This window comes from Dromiciops gliroides, chromosome 3, assembly GCF_019393635.1.
Source record: "Dromiciops gliroides isolate mDroGli1 chromosome 3, mDroGli1.pri, whole genome shotgun sequence".
Classification (NCBI taxonomy): Eukaryota; Metazoa; Chordata; class Mammalia; order Microbiotheria; family Microbiotheriidae; genus Dromiciops; species Dromiciops gliroides.
In genome coordinates, this window is record NC_057863.1 from 536,801,316 (window position 1) to 536,823,938 (window position 22,623).

At 41.5% G+C, this 22,623-nt stretch overlaps 1 protein-coding gene across 1 annotated transcript in view; it reads left to right on the forward strand.

Annotated features, from left to right (window-relative positions):
* HTR3B (5-hydroxytryptamine receptor 3B) overlaps positions 1-21,814 on the forward strand; it is a 33,464-nt gene extending 11,650 nt beyond the window's left edge. The window contains exons 3-9 of the mRNA XM_043993687.1: positions 8,876-8,920; positions 9,325-9,434; positions 9,923-10,092; positions 11,374-11,531; positions 18,843-19,053; positions 19,186-19,383; positions 21,579-21,814. Coding sequence (XP_043849622.1) covers positions 8,876-8,920; positions 9,325-9,434; positions 9,923-10,092; positions 11,374-11,531; positions 18,843-19,053; positions 19,186-19,383; positions 21,579-21,814 — 1,128 coding nt within the window. The remainder of the gene's footprint in view (positions 1-8,875; positions 8,921-9,324; positions 9,435-9,922; positions 10,093-11,373; positions 11,532-18,842; positions 19,054-19,185; positions 19,384-21,578) is intronic.
* The last annotated feature ends 809 nt before the right edge of the window (positions 21,815-22,623 follow it).

The following is a 22,623-nucleotide window of genomic DNA, read 5'->3' on the forward strand; positions in this document are numbered from 1 at the left end:
CCCCTCCCCATCCACTCTGTGTGTGGGTTTGTCTATTTTGCCTATTACCAGCCCCAGCTTTAGCATATGCCATAGACAATATAGAACTCATAAGAATTATGAAGGCAAGAGATAGCCTTCCTTTCCAATGCTTAAGCATTTACCTAGATAATAATGTAATTCATAGAATATTCATTTGTGATCATCTGAAATTAAGAATAAAGAAAGAAATACTCCATGTATATTAAATGAATAAAGTGTTTTAATACTTAAAGATGCTCCTACCTAAGATGCTGCCCAAGGCTGGGGGGAGTTGATTCTGAGATTGTCGAGTTTTGTTTTGTTTTTGCTTTTAGTTACAGCAGACTTCCAATTACAACATAAAAAGGGAAATCAATCCACATAACTCAGGCCTCAGATTAATTTAAAAGGAGATTTTGCCAAATCCATCATTTTAAAATGAGTGTGTATATTTTTAATGGATACATGCTAGCTTTTAAGCACTATGCTTTGAGTCTAAGTACCCTTGTCTTGACTTATTGGATGAGTATTAGGCATTGAAACTGATAAGAAAACAGGTGCAAAACTTATATTTTAAATGCTAGAAGTTATGATAAGATTTTGGGGGTATAATTGATATTTGGTCCAAGAAATTTTAATGCAGATTCCTACACTCTGTTTAAATAAGATCCTAACCCATTTAAATGACATTTCATGCCATATAAAAGAAATGGGGAAAAAAAAAGAAATGGAACTCTCTCGCTGTCAACCAGTTGTACTTTTCAAACAATAAATAAACATTTATTGAGCACCTACTATGTGCTTGGCACTGTGCAAAGTGCTAGGGATACAAAAAGAGGCAAAAGACAGTCTCAGAGCTTACACTTAATGGGTAAGAGAACATGAAAAAATACAAAAATATACAAAGCAAGTTATGTACAGAATAAATCAGAAATAATTACCAGAGGATAGACTAGAATTAAGAGAGGTTGGGGAAGGATTCTAGTAAAAAAAAAGGTGTGTGTGTGTGGGGGGGAGGATGACTTTAATTGCGATTTAAAGGAAATCAGGGAAATCAATAGGCAAGCAGAGGAGGGAATGGTGGACAGCCAGAGAAAATGCCTTGGAACCAAGAGATGGTATATCTTTTTCTTGAAACATCCATGAGGCCAGTGTCACTGGATTAAAGAGTATGTGCCAGGGAGTGAAGTATTAGAAAACTGAAGAGGTCAGGGCTAGGTTATGAAAGGCATTGAATGCCAAACAGAGTTTTTTTGTATTTGATCCTATCTTTCCTCTATCTCTCTGCTGACCTCCAATCTCATATCTCCAACTCCCTTTCAGACATCTGGAACTGGATATCTAGTAGACATCTTAAATTCAACATGTCCAAAACAGAACTCTTTCCGCTAAACCCACCTGCTACCAGCTTCTTTATTACTGTAGAAGGCAAAACCATCCTTCCAGTCTCTCAGACTTGCAACATAGGAGTCATCCTGAATTCCTCACTCTCACCCTCCCATATTCAAGATGTTCCGAAGACCTGCCAATTTTATTTTTGCAACATCTCTTGTACATGCTCCCTTCTCTCCCCTGACACTGCCCCGACTCTGGTGCAGGCCCTCATCACCTCTTGCCTTGATTACTGCAGTAACCTGCTGGTGGGTCTGCCTGCCTCATGTCTCTCCCCACTCCGATTCATATGCCATTCAGCCAGTAAAGTGATTTTCCTAGAGTACAGGACTGACTATGTCACTACTGTACTCAATAAACTCCAATGGCTCCCTTGCTTTCTGGAGCAATCACAAAATTCTCTAGTGTTCAAAGCTCTTTATAATCTAATCCCCTCCTACCTCTCCAGTCTTCTTACATTTTACTCCCCCCAGTACTCTTCAATACAGCGACACTGGCCTTCTGGCTGTTCTACAAATAAGACTTCTCTCAGCTCCAGGCATTTTCTGAGGCTGTCCCCCATGCCTGGAACGTCCTCCCTCCTCCGCCCCTACTGCTGACTTACCTGTCTTCTTCGAAGTCTTAGCTAAAATCCCATCTTCTACCAAAGCTTTCCCCAACCCCTCTTAATTATAATGCCTTCCCTCTGGTAGTTATTTTCTATTTATCACATATATATATATAACACATATATACATGTATATATATAATCCTATATATTTGTATATGGGCTCCCCCACTAGAATGTAAGTTCCTTGAGAGAAGGGACTGGTTTTTGTTTCTTTTTGTATCCTTAGTGCTTAGCGCAGTACCTGGCACATAGTAGGTATTTTACAAATGTTTATTGTTTGAGTGATCCTGGAGGTAATAGGGAGCCACTAGAGTTTATTGAGTTAGGGGGTTAAGATCTGCACTTTAAGAAAATCACTTTAGTAGGTGAATGGAGGATAGATTGGAGTAGAGAGAGACTTGAGGCAGGCCCACTCAACAGCAGGCTATTGCAATAACCCAGGTGTGAGTTTAAGAGGGCCTACACTAGAGAGGTTGCAATTTCAGAGGAGAGAAGGGGGAATATTTGAGAGATGATGCAAAGGTGAAATCAACAAGCCTTAGCAACAACTCGGATATGATGGTGAGAGATAGTAAAGAGTCCAGGATGACTCCCTAGGTTGTAAGCCCAAGGACTGGAAGGATGTTGCTGTCCTCTACAGTCATGGGGAAAATAGTAGGGGAAAAGGTTTTTCCAGCCTCTTTTTCATGCATAAAATAGGTGAACTGAAGATCCTGAAAGATGTTTAATTCCAGCTAATAGCCCTCTAAGAAAGGCCCAATGTTAACCAAGCTCTAAATTTAAACTCCTTTGAGACAGTTTCCTGTGTGTAAATTTGGAGCCCTGGTCTCCCAGGGACATTTCTTCAACTATATAAAGGAGATACTAGTACTTAGAAATTTTGTCACTGGGTTATCATTGCATTATTTAACAGGTTGGACTGGATCACCAGCATGCTTGACCAAGGAAACATCATGTGAACTGTGTCACTAGCCCTGGAGCTATAGTGAAAACATTCTATAGCAAAGGCATTGAAGTTTCCTTATTCTTTTTTTTAGCCTCATACTATTTAAGATAAGGTAGAATTGATCCTGTTTCATGTTGGACCCCAACAAATCCTGCATTTGTAGTGTTTGCTGATCTCCAAGGTATAAATGCTCACACTAGACATTTAATAATTGACTCTTGGGACAGCTAGGTGGCTCAGTGGTTAGAGCACTGGCTCTGGATTCAGGAGGACCTGAGTTCAAATCCAGCCTCAGACACTTAACACTTACCAGCTGTGTGACTCTGGGCAAGTCACTTAACCCCAATTGCCTCACCAAAAAAACAAAACAAAACAAAACAAAACAAAAAACCAATTGACTCTTGAAAGCATGTTCCAACTCAGGCACACTCCTGTAATTAAAGCATATACCATGCTTTCAAGCTCTATACCTTGCATTGCCAGCTACCTACTAGCTAGCCATCTTCATCTCATCAGGATCTCAAATTATGAAATTCATTATCTTTTCTCACTAACTCATCCTGTCTTCCAAACTTCTCAATTTCTGCTGAAGGCACTGCTATTCTCTAAGTTACCCTGGTTTGCAACTTCAGAAACATCCTTGACTCTCCTGTTTTTCTTATTCCCTATGGTCAATCAGTCACAAAGTCTCACAGATTCTACCTAAAGAATTACCTCTCTTGTATAAGAACATTTTGGCCACTGTAATGGACAAAACCCGAATATTTGTGTAAGGAAAAATGACAAAATCAGTTTGCAAAGAAACAGCTTCTCAGATAAAATCTTGAGTAGAGATTTCTTTGAGGACTTGGGAGAAATGCCCCTTTAGGTAAATGTACTAAGAGGACCAATTTGAAGACACTGTGCTAATTGAGTTAATGATGGCTGCAGGCATCGTGGTCCATCAGTATGTGACCTTTTTCAGAATTTTGACCTTTATAATTGATAAAACCATAAATCAATAAACTTTGGGGGGCGACTATGGGAAGACTATTGGGGTCACATCTGACAGAAAGATGGAATTTTTTTGTTGTCTGATATTTTGTTAGACATGGTTAGCTGCTTATGACGAGGCTTGGATTTGAGGCATTAAAAGCCAGAAGAAGGGGAAGGAGAAGGTATAGGAGGGGTAGGAGATGACCAGATGATGATAGGAGCAAGAAAGGAAGCCGAACCCAGAGGGAATTGGGGACAGAAGGCATATTTGTTGATAGGAGGAGCTGTTTACAGAAAGCAGAAGACAGGTGCTGACAGGAGCTGGTCGAAACTGATAGGCAGGAGCTGCAGCTGTTTTGCTGGGAATCCGGCTGATCGGGAGAGAGGCTGAGGGGCAGTTTTCTCTCAGGTCCTCAAACAGCCTGTGTCTCTCCTCAACATTTAATGAAAGTTTGTATCTCTTCTCCAGTCGATTTTTCAGTTTTCTTTTCACAAATGTTCTTTTCTTCCCACTTTTAGTCACTAAAATATCCATATTTGTGAGAATCGAATGAGATAATATTTGTAAAGTACTTAGCATAGAGCCTGGCATATAGTAGATGCTTAATAAATGCATATTCCCTCCCTCTTATTACCTATATAACTTTGGGAAAGTCATTTTACCCCATCCAAGCCTCTTTCCTTATCTATAAAACAAGAGAGTTGGACTAGATTAACTCTAAGATTCCTTTTAGCTCCTGTGTTATCATGACTTCTAATTTGGACTATTGAAATAATTCATTGGTATCTCCGCTTCTGATCCCCTCTTCCCTATTCATCCTTTACAGAGCTGTCAAAAGAGCCATCCACTGACACAGGTCTGATTGTACCACAGTCTTTCTTGCTCAAACACCTTCAGTGGTGCCCTTTAGCCTCTCAGATACAATAAAAACTCCTCAACCTAACACTGAGAGCCTTGTACAGTTAGAATCCACTTTACCTTTCCAGCTTTTATTTCATTTTATTCCCTCTTGTGTGTTATATTTCCACAACCCTGGTCTTATTAGTGGTTCCCTAAGCATAGCATTCTATCTCTTGACTCATGGCCTCTGTGCCCCATGCCTAAAATGACCTTCCTCCTCTTCCTTGCCCCTTGGAATCTCCATCTTGCTTCCAGGCTCAGCTCTGGCATCACTTTTTTTTTTAAGTGAGGCAATTGGGGTTAAGTGACTTGCCCAGGGTCACACAGCTAGTAAGTGTTAAGTGTCTGAGGCCAGATTTGAACTCAGGTACTCCTGACTCCAGGGCCGGTGCTCTATCCACTGCGCCACCTAGCTGCCCCAGGCATCACCTTTTCTGAAAAGCATTCCCTATGCCCTGAGTTATTAGTGCCTTCTCCCTCCTTAAAGAAATCTTTGATTTTTACTTATCTGTTAGTGTGCCTGTCATATCACCTCAGTAGAGTGAATATGAGCTTCTCAAGGTCAGGAACTTTCTTTTTTGCTTTTATATCCCCAAGAGGATAGTTCCTTGCACATAGTTGGCACTTAATAAATGTATAGTTAAGCGTTATTTCCTATGCCTGGAATGCCCTTCTCTCCTTTACTTCAATCTTTCACACTCCTACCCATCTTTTGAGGGTTCAATCTTTAAATGCTATCTCCTCCCAAGTCTGTCACCGCCAGTCCCTACCTCCTTGCCCAAACTAAAGTGATCTTTCCCTCATCTGAACTACTATAGCACTTCACTAATGCTTTTGCATGTCTTATCTCCCCTTGAAAAAAAATGCCATGTCATAGTCATCCTAACGCCTCTCAATTAAAATGTATCTTTTGCCTTTCTGGATATTTCAAGCACTTAGCACAGTGCCAGTCACATAGTAGATATTTAATAAATGCTTATTGACCGATCCAACAAAGAATTGCCATGTTGGTTTCAGTTATTGTTTTTATGTCTCCCTTGGCTACTCTGAATATGTTCTGAAATAATAGTAGCTCACATTTATATAGCATTTTAAGATTTATGAAAAGTTTTTCATATTCATTTATCTGATAATGAAAAATCTGCATTGCCCATTGGAAGGCTAAGACCAAGGTTATTGGTTCAGGAAATCAATGCTATCTAAAGCTTCAAAATACTTGATACTGTGCCATAGACTCCACTCAGGCAAGGCCACTCTCAATGTAAATAGAGCATCTTGCTGGATACAGCTGAACTGCTGATAACTTTTGTTAGGAGTGAAGAACCCATGGCCCAGCTTTCATCCCTGTACCTCACTTCTACGGTGATGGTGTGCCTCCTGTTTTGTTTATATAAAAGACTACAGTCTTGTTTGAGAATATCTGGGTATTATGAGTACCTTAGGGAAATCTGATTATAGAGATAATCTACTCAACAGTGAAGAGTTCCAATTTGTTTCTATTGAGTTTTGTCAATTCCGAATCCCAGATACCTTTGTATTCCAGTCCATTGACTAGAGCCTCCCAGCCAGACGTTGAGGCATCTGTTTCTATAGTCTCCGGAACTGGGAAAGATAAATAAGAATGTGGAGGAATTATCTGTATATTTGCTAACCACCAATTTAGATCTAAATAGGCTCCCTCTGTTAGGAAGACTAATGAATTCCAATTCTCTGAAATATCCTTTGCTTTTAACAAGCAAGATGGAAGGTATCTGAAAATAAAAAAAAAAAAAAGATACGCAGGGGAAGAGCTGTGAATAATGCCACCAGAGAACCAATTACGTTCACCAGCTGGCATTGAGAAACTTGTTTCCTTTGACTAAAAGATTTTCGTTTTAGCCTCAAACTCTCTTTTTTGACATTGTGTTCTTTGGGGTTGGAAAGATGAAGCTTACCCACCCCCTTCAGACAGGCATTAGGGAAAAATCCTGGAAAGTAAAAGCAATTGAGCAGAGAAGTGGGCAAGGAGAGAAATGAAGTAAGGCACCATCACTGCAGACAATCAAGAATCTAATGGATAAAATAATCGTGAGAATGAAGCAACACAGTGAAGTGCCCCTCTCCCCATCCTTAGGACTCTTTGGTTTGATGAAGGAACTTTTCCAACTTCAATTAAAGGGGGAAGAGAAAAAGGTCAGCATGTACATTTAAGTGACATAAAGAGTTCATTTCTTATGAATAAGATGCTATCAAGAGACAGACTAAAATTTTAAATACCTTGAGGATAAAATTCTCAAGAGCATCTGAAGTTAACTGCTAGGTCTCCCAACAATGGTTACAGCATTAGACTTTATTCTCTCTATTTGGGGAGTTCTCCAATGCCAAATGGAGCTAGGATTAAAACCTCCATTCTTGTGCTTTCATGGGGAAGTGTGCAAGGACATTCCGTGATTCCCTAGCTGATGGGCATGATAATGAGTTATTCTTACCTGGCCTGAGCTTTAATAAAGGCCTTATCTCAACTTCCAGGACATGAGCTGAGTCTGTCTTGGCTGAGTCACCCTTTATAGTGGCTACAAGCTGTTCCACTGGGAATTACCAATGAATTCAATCCTTTCCTATTGTATAATGCTAGGGAAGAGGTCTCCAAAACCTGACTGTCTCAATAGCAGCCATGAAAGACTAGGAACATGGTCCATCCAGACTGACCTTTGTGTCAGTGCTAAAGCAGGGTACCTCCACATATGCTTAAAACCCTGTCTTTCCCCCCTTTCCTCTGAAAGGTTTGAGCAATAGCTCTCCCATCTTCTTAATAGCAAAGGGGACTTCAGGTTTTTCCAGGTTATAATATTAACTTCAAATAGCAACTACAGTTAGTGAAGTTGGGGTTGGGGAGGAGGACAATGACAAAAACACACTGCTGCATAACTGATTTTATGCTCTCAATCCAGGAAAAAGTAAAAAACAAAAAAAACTAAAACAACCAGTAAATGCCGATTGCCAATTGCTTTCATAGCACCAACACAAGAGCTATGATTTGTTATTTACTGAGAACTGGCATGCCCTAAACACCACAGAAAACACAAAGGAAGACTGGGCTCTTGCCTATCTCAACGGTTCCTGGGCTTTGAGCCAAGATCAGACCACAAAATAACAGCGGGACATGAAAACAGCAGGTTAGAATGTGTACAAAAGAGGACTTTACATTTCATATTTGTTCGTCTTTGGATTTTCTTCTTCTTTCCCTATTTTCTTCTCTCTAAAGGGATGGCCTTCATTAACAGCCTATCAATTGAGAGGCAAAAGGAAGACATGAGTTCATGTGAAGATTCCTTTAAGTGCAAATATCTGTCCTCCACCCATACATTCCCTAGAAACTCTTTCAAGACTGTTGACTGTTTTCCCCCCTCCTCCTTACTGCTCCTCTTGTCCTAACTCCCAGTAGCCTGGCAGTTTGAGGATTCTCTTCACTGGAGTCCATATTGAGAGGCAGTAGTTTTTAAAGATGATCACTGACTCATTGCAGGCCTTGGGGAATTACATTTGTCATGTCATCCACAATATACTTTATTTATGTTCAGCCCATTCAGCCTCTTTTAGGAGCAAGAAAATCCATACATAGTGTGACTTAATATGAGTAACTGCCTGTAGCAGCTGAAACAACATACTTTGAAAGATTATGAATAATATCTTGATTACAAATAAAAGCTCAGTCTCATATTTTTAGCCTAGGATTGGCTAAGAATATATATTATTCTTCATTCTGATTAATGGCAGAGCAACTAATTAGAGTGGAAAAGAAACTAGTGATTCGTTCGGGGTGTCAAGTGCAGTCAAAGTGCCATTTTGTCACAGATAAGATAGTAAAGCTCATAGAGACAGGTGTGCATAATAAATGGGAACTCATGAGAGCCAAGAAGAGTAGAGGCGATGTTTAAAAAATCAGGATTGCTTGGTGAGGCTTGATTTCTTTCCTCCTGAAATGACATACCATTGAACTAGGTCTTTGATTTATTGACGTTCTGAGATTTAATGTGGTATTCAAATGTTTCTTTCTTTTTCGACTCTGCAGGATGCACAGAATCAAAAACTAAAGACTAGTGTATGGTACCAAGAGGTAAATGAGTATGTTTCCTTTTATTCATGCTGGAATCCTGATCTAGAGCTGGTATAAAAATATAATTATCCTAATAAAGAATATACATCATTCACTTATTATGTATCTGTATTTCTTGGCTATGGTGCTTGGCACACAGTAGACACTTCATAAGTGCTTACTTGTTTGATATGTGATTAGCCAGGGCTTAAATGCCAAACTCACCTTATTGAATGCCATCTAAAATGTATGTTTATGATTTCTGGTTTAGGGCTGGCCATCTTTATTACTGGTGGTGAGTTGGAGGGGAAGGGGAAAAATCTACTTCCTTTATCACTAGATAGTACCCAGGGGTTAGCAATCTAAACTTCTCTGCTCTTTAGCAATGCTAAGTTATGACAAGTTTCTTTTCTGACTTCTTACAGATTTGGAATGATGAGTTTTTAGCCTGGAACTCCAGTATGTTTGATGGAATAGGAGAAATCTCCCTTCCACTGAGTGCCATCTGGGCCCCAGATATCATCATCAATGAATTGTATGTGGAGTTGGTCCTACTTCCATGGGGCATAGACTGGTTAGAATACTCAGACCAATGGCTATTTATTTTCATTCTAAGTCATCTTATTATTATTTCTCAGTTTGAGCCAATGCTATGTTGTCATATATATACACAGGAGAGAGAGAATAGAATTTTAGAATCAAAGTGGAATTTAAATATAGTGAATTGACTTAATATGAGATAAACATTTAATTATGGATGCTTGAGTTACTATATGAATAGAATTATTGCCCTCTGTGACTAACCTAGCACTTAAATAGAGCTACAGAGAAAAACTCATGAGGATGTCATTGCCACTGCCAGTATTGAATCATCCCAAGGGAAATGTCCATCTCCTTTTGCTTTATAGAGGTCAATCACAGGTGTCATGGCCAGTACTGAAGAGCCCTCCCTTAGTGTAATCAGAACTGTGTAACCAACCCAGGCCATACATTCAACAGCAAGTTCTCTTGTGTTTTATGTAGCGTGGACATTGAAAAATCGCCTGATCTTCCCTATGTTTATGTGAACTCATCTGGGACCATTAAGAACAATAAGCCCATCCAGGTGGTCTCTGCATGCAGTTTGGAGACATATGCTTTCCCATTTGATACACAGAACTGCAGTCTAACCTTCAATAGCATCCTGCACACAGGTAATCTCAGAGAGATGGGGTCAGCTACCTGGAAAATGCTCTTATGGAAGGAACATATGCCAAAGTGAAAACAGCTGACATCTATCATTGCTTTACTTTATCTTTGTCATTAGTTGACTTATTCAATTGAATTCAATTCAGCTTAACTCAACTTGCTTATTAAGTACCCGATCTTTTAAGGCACCGTGCTGGGTGCCCAGAGAAGAATGATGAAAAGAACACAATCTTGTCTTTAGGAAGCTAACATTTTATTGGGCAGTGGGGTGTGTGGAAAGGATATAACACATATTAAATAAGTGTAACACAAGGTAGAAAGCAATGTGGGGAAAGGAGAGGTCTGGACCAAGTGATGTATGCTGTGGCAAAGGTTTGGGAGAGAGCGAAGTATTTCCAACTGGAAGGAAGAGAAAAGTCTTGGAAGAAGAGAATAATTTTGACAGGTAGAGATAAGGACAGAGGGCATTCTAAGCCTGGGAGATAGCTTGCCTGCACAGTTGCAGAAATGTGGGAGAAAACAGGGAGTTTGAATCCTGTTTGGCTGGACCATGGGAAGTATAGGAGTATTGGAAAGGCTGATTGGAGCCAGAAAAGGAAGGCCTTGGAGTGCTGGTTGAGGAGATTGTACTTTTCCCCATAAGCAACAAGGAGCCACTAAAGCCTTTAGAGGAGGAGAGTGGTATGATAAGACCTGTGCTATGGAAAGATTACCTTGACGGCTTCATGAAGAATATAGAAGGGGATCACTGGTGCTAGAGTCACAAGAGCTGGGTTCAAATCCTGCCTCTGGTGTTTCCTACTTATATGACCTTGGGCAAACCACTTAACCTCTCTCAACCTCAGTTTCCTTATCCATAAAATGATGACATTGAACTAGGTGACCTTTCCTCTCTAGATCCCTATGTTTACATTCTATGACCTTCACTCTGCTATGACTCAAGCCTGGGAGCACCTATCTTAGGTCCTTAGGGTTGCCTACATTGCCTCTGATTTGGGTGATGATACAACTTCTGTCTCTAGAGGTAGGTTATCGAGAAGCTGTAGTGCCAGCTCCACTAACCCATGGACGACATGACCCAGTTCTCATCTTCACTGTTCCTTCGTGACTATTTTCACCCAGTATTTAAAACAGAGAGACCCAACTTGGGGTATGTAATACGGAGTCCAATACAAATGACAGCGTGACTAGTGATGGCAATGAAAGGAAGGATTGCAATAAAGAAGAGGGTAGGCTAGACAAGCCTCTCCTGCTTTGTGAAGACCAATGGTTTCTGTTGTTTCCAGTGGCAGATTTAGACCTTGCTTTCCTAAGGAGCACAGAAGACATTCAGAAAGACAAAAACATGTTTGTGGATGATGGCGAGTGGGAACTCCTGTCTTTGCCTTCCACCTACCATGTCGTGCACACTGAAGCTGGAGACTTCGCACAGATTCAGTTTCATGTAGGTGCTTTATTGCCTTCTTCTTGATGTTTGCTCATTTTCTCTCTGTTGTGTTCTATGTTGGGGGAAGGAATCTCAAAGTTTTCCCTGGAAGGAGTGGTTAGGCACTATGGGTATGCAAAGTACTTGAGTCTCAATTTTATCCTGGAGCCTGAGGTTTCAGCCACAGGGCCTGGGTTGATGCAAACAAAGGGACTGAGAGAGCACATTTTTCAGACCGCATAAGTATGAGAAGGGGAAATCTGGACTGAGGAAATGAATGAATCAATCAACTCACTTGATTCTCAAAGCTTTTCAATACTGCTTTAGCAAGAGCAAAGATACCATAGACTAATTAACTGTCTAGTACATTCCTCAAAATCTTCATTAAAATGAATGGGGGAAATAGGATCTCCTTGAAAGTAGTACTAATATATAGTATACTCCTTTTTGGAAAAAATAGTCAATAATTACTTCATTCCACATAAATTGTAAATTTCATATGATTCGCATAGATACTATAAAGGAACAGTTGACAGAGAACCACAAGAGCTGCACTGGATGTACTGGAGAGATCTTTGGTGTCAGAGGGCCTTTGTTATTTATAATCCTGACTCTCCAGTTACTACCTGTGTGATCATAGGCAGCTCGTTTCACCTGCCTCAGTTTCCTCATCTGTAACATGAGGAAATTAGACTAAATAACCTCTGTGGTCTTGCCTAGCTTCAGATCTATAAACCTATGGCCCTATGAGATCTCAGAGATGACCATTGTACCTTATTAAGTTGAGGGACTGTAGTTCTCATATAGACCACTAAGGGGTACTCGTTAAGATGGAAATTTACCCAGTAGGGGAAACGGAAAGGTGAGGATGGTCAGAGGGAGAATTGTAACCTATTGCTTCAGGTAGTACTGTGACAAAAATGTAGCCTGCTAGCACATCCCATGAAATTAGCCACCCCAGAGTCCACTATGTTCCTATATTTGGGTATCCTCCCAAAATACATGGCCACATGGAAAAGGCCAGCTTCAGCCTATTAGCATTCAGCAGGGCTCTGTGTCAAAACAGCTTGTTGAGAGTGGTGGGTGGATTTCCATGCCAAGACAGGTGATGGAACTGACCAAAAAAACCAGAAGCTGTAAACAGTGTTGCATACTGGATCTAGTCACTGTGCCCACAAGATACACTCAGCAAGAAACTGCCCCTTTCAGGCTTAGAAGGCAGACCTTAAACTAAATCTGGGAACAGCTGCGAAAGCTCCTGGTTCCAGTGACTATCCAGATTGTAAGGGAGAAAGTACCCTCAATGATTTAGAGCAGTGTTCAGCAGCATTGAGTCACTGAGGAATGCCCACAGATTTCCAAGTATACTCAGCAGAGCACATTAAACCCAGAGACTCTCTACTTATCCGTATCTATGTTCTCTCTTCCTTAATCACACATACACTTCCATTCTATCCATAAGCATTTACAGAGCACACAGAACTTATGACCTAATACAGGAGGTCAGTTATGATCATGGCAATCTACCTGCTAGCAGCAAGTTTGAGATCCTGCCTCTATTTCCTCCTCAATCTCCTTAGCAAAGACTGCATCGGGGCCTACTTGTCCACCTCTTTAGCTAGAAGAAGGAAAAAAAGAAGCTTTTCCTTGCCTTTATTTTGATGAGTTTCTTGGATAAGAGTAAACACCTCATTAATTTTAAAGATATCAGCCTGCAAACATTATTAATGCAGCCCGAATAATGGAGAGCATTAAAGGGAAATGCACAGGACGAACACGTGCCAGGTGGAACAGTCACCTATCAAGCGCTCCAGAGAATGATGCACACACCATTACCTACACTGCATGAAGGAGACAAACAAAAGCAAGAGACAGGGCCAGCACGCTGAGAAATACACAGGCACCGAGCCTCGGCAGAAGTGGTAATCGCTTGTACTTCCCTCCAACCCTTTCACCCCAGTCTCAATTTATCTCAGTGCCTATGTGGAGAGTCCGGAGAGTATTGCCTCCATTTTTCAGATGAGAAAACTGAGGCACAAAGAGTTTGAATAAAGTAGTAATGCCCATTTTGGGTCTCGGGAGTCCTGCCTACAGGTGCTTCCCCTGATCTCCTCCTTCTCATATTTCCTCTTTGTATGCACTGCCAAGGCATGGGGAGAAAGGAAAAAAAATAAGCAGTTCAGACATTGTTCTAAACTTTTTTTCACCTGAAGCTTTTTTGCTTCAGAGACCATGATGGGACCCTCCCAGGTGAGGGAGTAAACTTCTAAGGTGTGGTGGGAATAAATTATGTCTATTCTTGTGGAACGTGTGGTTCTGATCCTAGAATGGGAAGGAGGTGGATGGGTAGGCTAACTGCAGGCTCTATAACTTCAATTAAGACTTGAGGTTAATTCATTACTGAATACTGGTCTCCCTTCATCTCCCATGCCCCCTTTCTTGCACCATTCCCAGTATACACTGAATCTTGCAATAAATTCACAGACAACAGTACTCATAGTACTTACAGACTAAGTACTCAGTCATACCTTTATGAAAAAATGTAATAACTAAGGTATTTAGATACATCCTCAGAGTGGGGACTTCAGCATCCCACTGCCTATAAGACAGGGCCCTAGTCTCTCTTTATTCCACAGAGCAGAACAAGGACCCTCAGCTCTATGGCACACAATCCTGCAAGGAGAAGGGCCCACCAGCTGGAGGGAGGTAAACAGAGCCCTGGACTGAAGGGCCCATTTCCCTTTTAATCTAATCACCCTCTTCTACCCCAACTGTTGTCACACAGGAAGGTATATGAGGATGAAGATGGGGGAGCAACAGTCTATTGTAAATGTGCTGCCCCTTTTGTCCTTCTCTACACTGCTTCTGTTTGCACTGAATCAAAGTCACTGAAAGTCCAGAGAGATCCCAGCTAATGGTGCAATCATATCTGCTGGCTCCATGACACATATTGTTTATGAGAGGGGGCAGATGACGATTTGAAGTCAGGGATACTTTCGGCAGGGGGCCCAGAGCACAAATATTTCTTCCAAGAAGGATATCTCTGAGAAGCCTGGGACCTGTTCCAACAGCCATAGGAGAGAAAATAGTCTCCAATATTTTATTGGATGTACTGGTTCCTAGAAACAATAGGGATATCATTTGATTCCTGAATAGCAGAGATATTTTTTGTTTATTTTGTTTTGTTTTGTCTTTAAGAAGATAACTCGATGGAGGAAGGAGTAGCTCTGGGCCCTCAGCCCTGAACCAGCTCCAGACAATCCCACTCTGATTTATGGCTTTTCAGGCAGGAATCTGGTATGCCTGGAAAGTGAAATAAGTAGTCAAGGGGGGAAAGAGTATCACTCCTTTGTTCCCTTCCAAAGGCAGATCTGAGTTACTCCACAGATAAGATGTCTTACAAATCAAACCGGAGAGCTTCTTCCTCTCTGCGGATCCTGGGGTGCCATTAGCTCCCTCAACAAGTGATAAGGGATTAATCATAACTTTAAGAACCTTCTCCAAAGTCACTTCAAGCAGGTGTAGAGACCTAGCTATCACATAATATTTGTGGCATGCTGATAACATGTTTGCTGAGGAACTTAATAACATTGACAGAAACTTAAACTCTGTCCAGTGGGATCAATTTTTCCTTCCTGAGGAAATACAGGAGGAGATAGTCTTTGAGATATTAGGAGCTTCAAGGAACCCCTCAGTGGGATCTTGCTTAACCTACAGGCCAGATCTAAGGTGTTCCCGCTTAGGGACACAGAGGAACTTACCTGAGCTGCAGCAACTTTCCCAGTGCTCTCCAAAATTGGAATGTCAGGGAGGGGGATGGGAAGGGAGGGAAATGGGCTTCCGTATGGAGCGTGAATCTGGGCGTCAAAATTCCAACTATGTCATAAAGACGGTCATGCAAAATTAAGTACTGGTGGGGTCTACCATCAAGGAGGCAATTAGAGGCTAACCTTGGGGCCTATTCCATCTCCAAGGAGCTCTCGGCACACACGTTCTGAATTAGATTGATCTCTTTCATTAACATCAATAGGCTCCAAATACCTTTGTGTACTTATTATTACCTGGCTTTAATGGATAATGAAATTGTGGCATAATATTGCTAACACCTGAAGGGTGTCTAATGGCGAACACGGACTGAAACTAAAGTGCTTTCTCTTCCTTTCCTGTGGAATTTAAAGGCACCGGCTCCTTTAGTCCATTAGAAATCATGAGCTCTGGGTGGTGATGGATCCAGGAAGAATAGGTTCTCACTGAGCCAAATTTGGTACCACTTCCCACTCATCCCAAGGTCAGGTTAGATGCTGCCTCTGTTTTTGTCCGAGAGTGAAGTGGCTCTCAGAGGCTCTTATCTCAGTAAGTTAGCTCCCCTTTGAGATCACTCTATACTTCCATTTCACTGAAAGTAGGCTCAGTCACAGACTCTCTGGTCTGGAGAGGACCTCCAGATGTTTAGTCTAGTCCCCCTACCTCCAAAGAAGGAGAGTGATACCAGCCCAATGTCAATCCAAACATATTATCCCCAAGGATGGTGGTTTTCATCTATCTGATCTAGGATTCATGTCTACAGATACACAGTTACTTGGTTTCCATTTAAAAGTTTATAGCAAAATCTAGGTCTGTTCTTCATTCACTTACCACTATCCAGCTTCTCAAAGAGGTTCTTTCCCTCCTGCCTGAATTGTTTCTAGGGATAGTCTGGATGGCAGCAATGAACTACATCCTGTATCCCTCCAACAGTGCTCCATTTGGATCCTGTCAAACCCCACATATAATTCCCACTTTGACAAGATTTCACCGTCATTTCCAAAATTTCCATCTTCCCATTAGGTCAGTCCTCTGGCCAACGCCATTGTGGTTCTAATATCTCCCAAAAATGTAGGTGTGGGACGTTTTTGGAAAACCTTTTTATACTTGTGAACCACTCAGCTTCCTATTTTCCCTATTCCCATGTCCCGTCATTAATATGAACTGCTGCTTGCTGACATAAACAGGAGAGGTACAGGTTGAAAATAGTTAATTTTGTTGCCGTTTTTCTTGGCTGCACTTAACCAAATCATTGTAAAGAGGTGAATGTCTCTCTCTCCTGCTTTAGATATTCATAGCCAATTGTGTTTAATGTTAAAAAACAAAAACAAAAACAAAACCTAATAACCACTAGACTACAATCAGCCAAATGATTTTGGACTGTCTAGCTCGCTCCATGGAACTGAGTTGCACTCCCAGAACCAATGGCTGATGAGGCTGATCAATGAGGTGGTGTCCCTGTCTAACCCATTGAACTCTTCTCTCTCCTTGGGCTCATTTAGTCAGTCTTTTCCTGCTGTTAGTGTTCTCCCAGCTCAGTTCTAACTTCCAACCCACCAAGTTCAGGGTTTTTTCCTCCTTCTGAACTCACTTCTCAAAGAAGACACTATAATTTTGGAGGGGCTCTACACTAACAAAAGAAAGAGGTCAAACCAAGAATCATGACATTCTCTAACATATCCTTCTATCGTCTCCATGAGTAGCGGGCCCAGAATCTTAAGACTCTTCCGGCCAAAAGGAACTGTGAGAGGTCATCTGATCCAGTCCTCTGATTTCTCAAAAGATTTACCTTAAGTCCTCACAGAAAGATGAAAATCCATCCTCTTTTTTAAAATGCCCTCAATCCTTATACAAGGAAATGAGATGCAATAATAGTTAACAAAAATAACAACAACCATCACAATCCTCTTTGCCAGGAAATTCTTTGTGATTCAACTCCAATTCCATAAATTTTTATTGAATATCTACTTTATGCCTACCATTGTGCCAGTGGGAATATAAAAAGATTTACATAATAATAGTGAACATTTTAAAGTTTGCAAAGCAAACTTCATTTGAGTCTCACAACACTTCTACTATGGGTAGGTACTATAGGTATCATCACCTCCCCCATTTTATGGATGAAGAGATTAAAGTCAGAGAGGTTAAGTGACCAATCTGGGGTCACACAGCCATTAAATCTAAGAGATAGGATTTAAACCCACGTTTTCCTGGTACCCACCCAGTGTTCTATCTACTGTGCCCTGTTGCCTCTCAATTCAGTTCTTAAGAACATTATATTTTAGCTATGGAGACTAAGTAATTCATGAAATATTCATCAACAATTTTCAAGTGTGCTGTTCATGAAATAATTATATTATAGCATAATAACAACTAGCATTTACATATCACTTTAAGGTTAGTAAAGCACTTTACAAATATCTCATTTGATCTTGACAACAGGTCTGGAAGGTAGTGCTATCATCCCCATATTAGAGATAAGGAACTGAGGCAGACAGTTACATGACAATAATAACAAGGATAGCTAACATTTATATGATGCTTACTTTGAGCCAGGCACTGTGCTAAGCACTTTACAAACATTATCTCATTTGGTCCTCACAATAACCCTGGGAGGTAGGTGCTATTATTAATCCCCATTTTACAAATAAGAAAACGGAGGCAAACGGAGGTTAAATGATTTGCCCAGGGTCATACAGATAGCAAGTATCTGAGGCTGGATTTGAACACAGGTCTTCCCAACTCCAAATCCACTGTCTTATCCACTGTGCCGCCTAGCTGCCTCAACAATACAGTTGTCAAGGAACAAATTATGGTTTCCTCATTAGGAATTCCCTATATGGAAGAACTAATAGATATAATCCAAACCCCCTTCCCCCAATCCTAATCCTTAATGTTGACATTTGAAACTTTCTATTTTTCCTAACCTTGGAATAATGTCTTACACATTTCTTTCTTTCTTTCTTTCTTTCTTTCTTTCTTTCTTTCTTTCTTTCTTTCTTTCTTTCTTTCTTTCTTTCTTTCTTCCTTCCTTCCTTCCTTCCTTCCTTCCTTCCTTCCTTCCTTCCTTCCTTCCTTCCTTCCTTCCTTCCTTCCTTCCTTTCTTTCTTTCTTTCTTTCTTTCTTTCTTTCTTTCTTTCTTTCTTTCTTTCTTTCTTTCTTGTGAGGCAATTGGGGTTAAGTGACTTGCCCAGGGTCACACAGCTAGTAAGTGTTAAGTGTCTGAAGCCGGATTTGAACTCAGGTACTCCTGACTCCAGGGCCAGTGCTCTATCCACTGTGCCACCTAGCTGCCCCTATCTTACACATTTTTAAGAGAGAAGTAAAGAAACTTTCAAACTCTGAAAAAATTTAGGAGCTCAGGGTGATGTTAAAGGAGAAGCCTTTGACCAATAAACATTGTTGAGTCAAAAGGATTATCCCACTCCATGCCGTTGATTCCATAATCCTGGACATGGATGGGCAGGATAGAGGAAGGGCAGCCCGGAAGGGAGTCATGCTACTTGATTCCTTTTCCCTTTGCAGGTGGTGATCCGGAGACGACCATTGGCCTATGTGGTCAATCTGTTGATTCCTAGCATTTTCCTCATGATTGTGGATTTAGGCAGCTTCTATCTGCCCCCAAACTGCCGCACCAGAATCACTTTCAAGACCAGCATCCTGGTGGGCTACACAGTGTTCAAGGTCAACATGTCTGATGAGGTACCCAGGAGTTCAGTGAGCACACCTTTGATTGGTTAGTAGTATTGGGGCTACCACAGAGCCAACTTTGCTGCCTCTCAACAAAAATTTGATGTATTTTTTTAATGTGGGGAAGAGGGACTGTGTCCTCCTGCTAACCCTACCTATGCCTGAACCCCTTTTTCAGGTGTCTTCTTCACAATCTGTATGGCCTTCCTGGTTCTCAGCTTATCTAAGTCTATCCTTATGGTTAAGTTCCTCCACACAGAGAGAAGCAGTGGGCAGGACCATCCCCTCTTTTGTTTCCAAAAGACCTCCAGGGCTAGACCAACTGATGGTGCCCATCTGACCAGAACCTCACTGACGGTGGCTGACTCCCTAACTGGTAGGTGAGAAGCCTGGAGTTACCTTCCCACTCCCCATGCTTCATAGGTTTTTTTTTTTTGGGGGGGGGGTGAGGCAATTAGGGTTAAGTGACTTGCCCAGGGTCACACAGCTAGTAAGTGTCAAGTGTCTGAGTCCATATTTGAACTCAGGTCCTCCTGAATCCAGGGCCAGTGCTCTGTGCCACCTAGCTGCACCCCCATGCTTCATTTTTATCATCATCAGTTCATATTGATGGTACACCTAAGGCCATCATGGATCCATGCTAAGGATTTTAGATCCATGAAACACTCTCATGGCTCCAGCTCAAGCAACCCATCCCAGAACCTAAAGGTCTATCTGCTCCATCCACCTGCTCCCCTTTCTAATCAGTCTCATTTGGACTAGAAAACAGACATCTATGGCTTCTGCCTTATCCTTTAGATCTAGGATTCTTAACCTGGGATCTGTGAACTTGGTTTTTTTTGAGGGGGGGTTGGTGAGGCAATTGGCATTAAGTGACTTGCCCAGGGTCACACAGCTAGTAAGTGTCAAGTGTCTGAAGCTGGGTTTGAACTCAGGTCCTCCTGAATCCAAGGCTGGTGCTCTATTCACTGCACCACCTAGCTGCCCCTGTGAACTTGTTTTTAAATATTATAATAACTATTTCAAAACAATATATTTCATTTGTTATTTTTTGCATTTTAATTTATACATTCAAAAATATTATTCTGGGAAGGTGTCTGCAAGGCTTTATTTGACTGCCAACAGGGTTCATGACACCAAAAAGGGTTAAGAATCCCTGCTTTAGTGAGTAAGAGGTATATATATCTTTACAATATAAAATACCTCAGCTTTTTTATTTCAAAGCCTTAGATTTGATGTTCACTTAATGTGAGAAAGCAAGACTATCTTCCTGTTCCAATCGTCCTTTTCCCAACGTCTCCAGGGTTCTAAATGGGATAAGCTGGGTTGGCCTCCAAACCCATGAAACCTACCCACACCAATTTGGCCTAGATGACCTCACATCTACCATTAGAGCTCTGGCATGTCCCCTATTTAAGTCAATTCAACAAACAGTTATCAAGCACCTGCTATGTGGAGGGCACTTTGCTGGGTGTTGGGGGACTTCAAGGAATTTATAATCTAATTGTGGAGGGGGATGGCTTATTCACATTCCCATTCACATAAATATGATAGAAGGTAGAAACTGATAAGGGCAAAGGGAGGTGCAGACAAAGGGCTACAAGAAATTTGAGGAGGAAGTGATCAAGAAAGAATTAGAGAAGGTGGCACATGAACTAGTCCATGAAAGAGGAAGATGTCAACAGTTGGAGATATATAAAGAGTGTTTTGTAAGAATGGGGATCCCGTGGGTGAATGAAAAGAGGCAGAAGGCAGAACAAGATCAGGACATAGCTAGGATTCCTATATGGCTGGACTGTAATGTATAAAGGGGAGTAGAGTAAAATAAGCCTGGAAAGTTAAGTTGAAGTTAGATTTTTTTTTTTTTATCCTGGGCAATGAGGGTTAAGTTGCCCAGGGTCACACAGCTAATAAGTGTCAAGTGTCTGAGGCCAGATTTGAACTCAGGTCCTCTGGAATCCAGGGCTAGTGCTTTATTCACTGTACCACCTAGTTGCCCCCTGAAGTTAAAATTTCAATCCCAGGTGAAGGAATTTGCATTTTATCATTTAGGCAACTAGGAGCCTCCGAGGGTTTCTGGTAAGAAGAGTGACATGGTGAAAACTGCACATTAAGAATATTACTTTGGGAAGATTGGAGACTAGATTAGAATGAAGAGAAATGAGAGGTGAGGAGATCAGGCAAGAGGATATTACCATAGTCTGGTAAAAGGTCATGAAGACCAGAATTATCATAATGGAGATGTGAGTGGAGAGAAGAGAAGAGACACAGTGGAGGCAGAATCAGCAAGACATGATAGATTGTTTGGCTATGGGAGGTGGGGGAGAGGGAAGAATCAGAGATCACTCCAAGGATACTATCTAAGCTGAATGCCAATTTTATTGTGTTCTTCCCCACCTCACCCTCCTCCATGGGGGCGGCAGAGGTGGAGGCATGGGGGGGGGAGGGTAAAAGTTCTTCTCCCGCAGCTTTCCTCATACCACCCAAGTGCCAGGTCTTAGCCTCTGATGGAAAGCAGAAGTGGATCTTGGCCATCCTCACTTACTAGAGTGTTTTCTCCCATCATTTCAGATGTTCCTCTCCATGGAGAGCACCAGACCCAGGTGGGGTGTTTGGAGGAGGTCCTGGACCAGCTCCACTCCATCAGATCCTCTATTCAGGCTCTGGACCAGGCTGCCCAACAGGAGACTTCATGGCTTATGATCATGTATCAATTTGACAAGCTTTTGTTCCGGGGTTACCTCCTGGTTCTGGGAGTGTACACCATCACACTCTGTTCCCTGTGGGCAGTGTGGAGTTCTTTGTAAAACTGGTTAGGCTAAGTTCTTAGTATACATATCCCGTGTGTGTGTGTGTGTGTGTGTGTGTGAGAGAGATTGAGGCCTAGCCTGCTCTATTGCCTATTTCCATTTACCACAAATAAGTTTTTAAGAGCAAGAGAAATAATATAGAAAAGCAGAAAGCATGCTGGCTCTGTAATCAAAGGACCTGGGTTCAAATCCTGCCTCTGTCACTATCTATAGAACTTGAAGCAAGCCATTTATCCTCTAGCTATAAAACAAAGGGGTTAGACTAAATGACTTCTACATCCCTTCTAGATCTACTACCCCATTCAGTCCATGGGGTTTTCTTGGTAAAGCTACTGGGGTGGTTTGTCATTTTTCTTCTCTAGTATATTAAGGCAAAAGGAGGTTAAGTGACTTGCCCAAGGTCATATAGCTAGTTAGTGTCTAAGACTGGACTTTAACTTAGGCCTTCCTGACTCCAGGTCTGGTCCAGATAATCATTCCATCTCTCTCTCCTTTCTGTATAATTTAGGTTCCAGTGCCCTTCTGTGGCATACTAGCCTACCCCGCCCTGCCCCCAACCCTGGTCCTCATAGCTGAGCAAGGTGCCTTCCAGGTCTGAATCTATGATGATTAATGCCCATATTAATGATTTTTTTCTAGACTACTCAGTGTCTTCAATTCCTTTGAGTGCCTTACCTTTCTGGTTCACTCAACCCCATTTCTCCCAGACTTGGTTCACCCTCCCTATCCAGTGCCTTTAATCTAGTGCTGGCTTTTGCTGAACATTAATTGTTGGAGTAGATTCTAGAACCCAGGTTGCATGGATC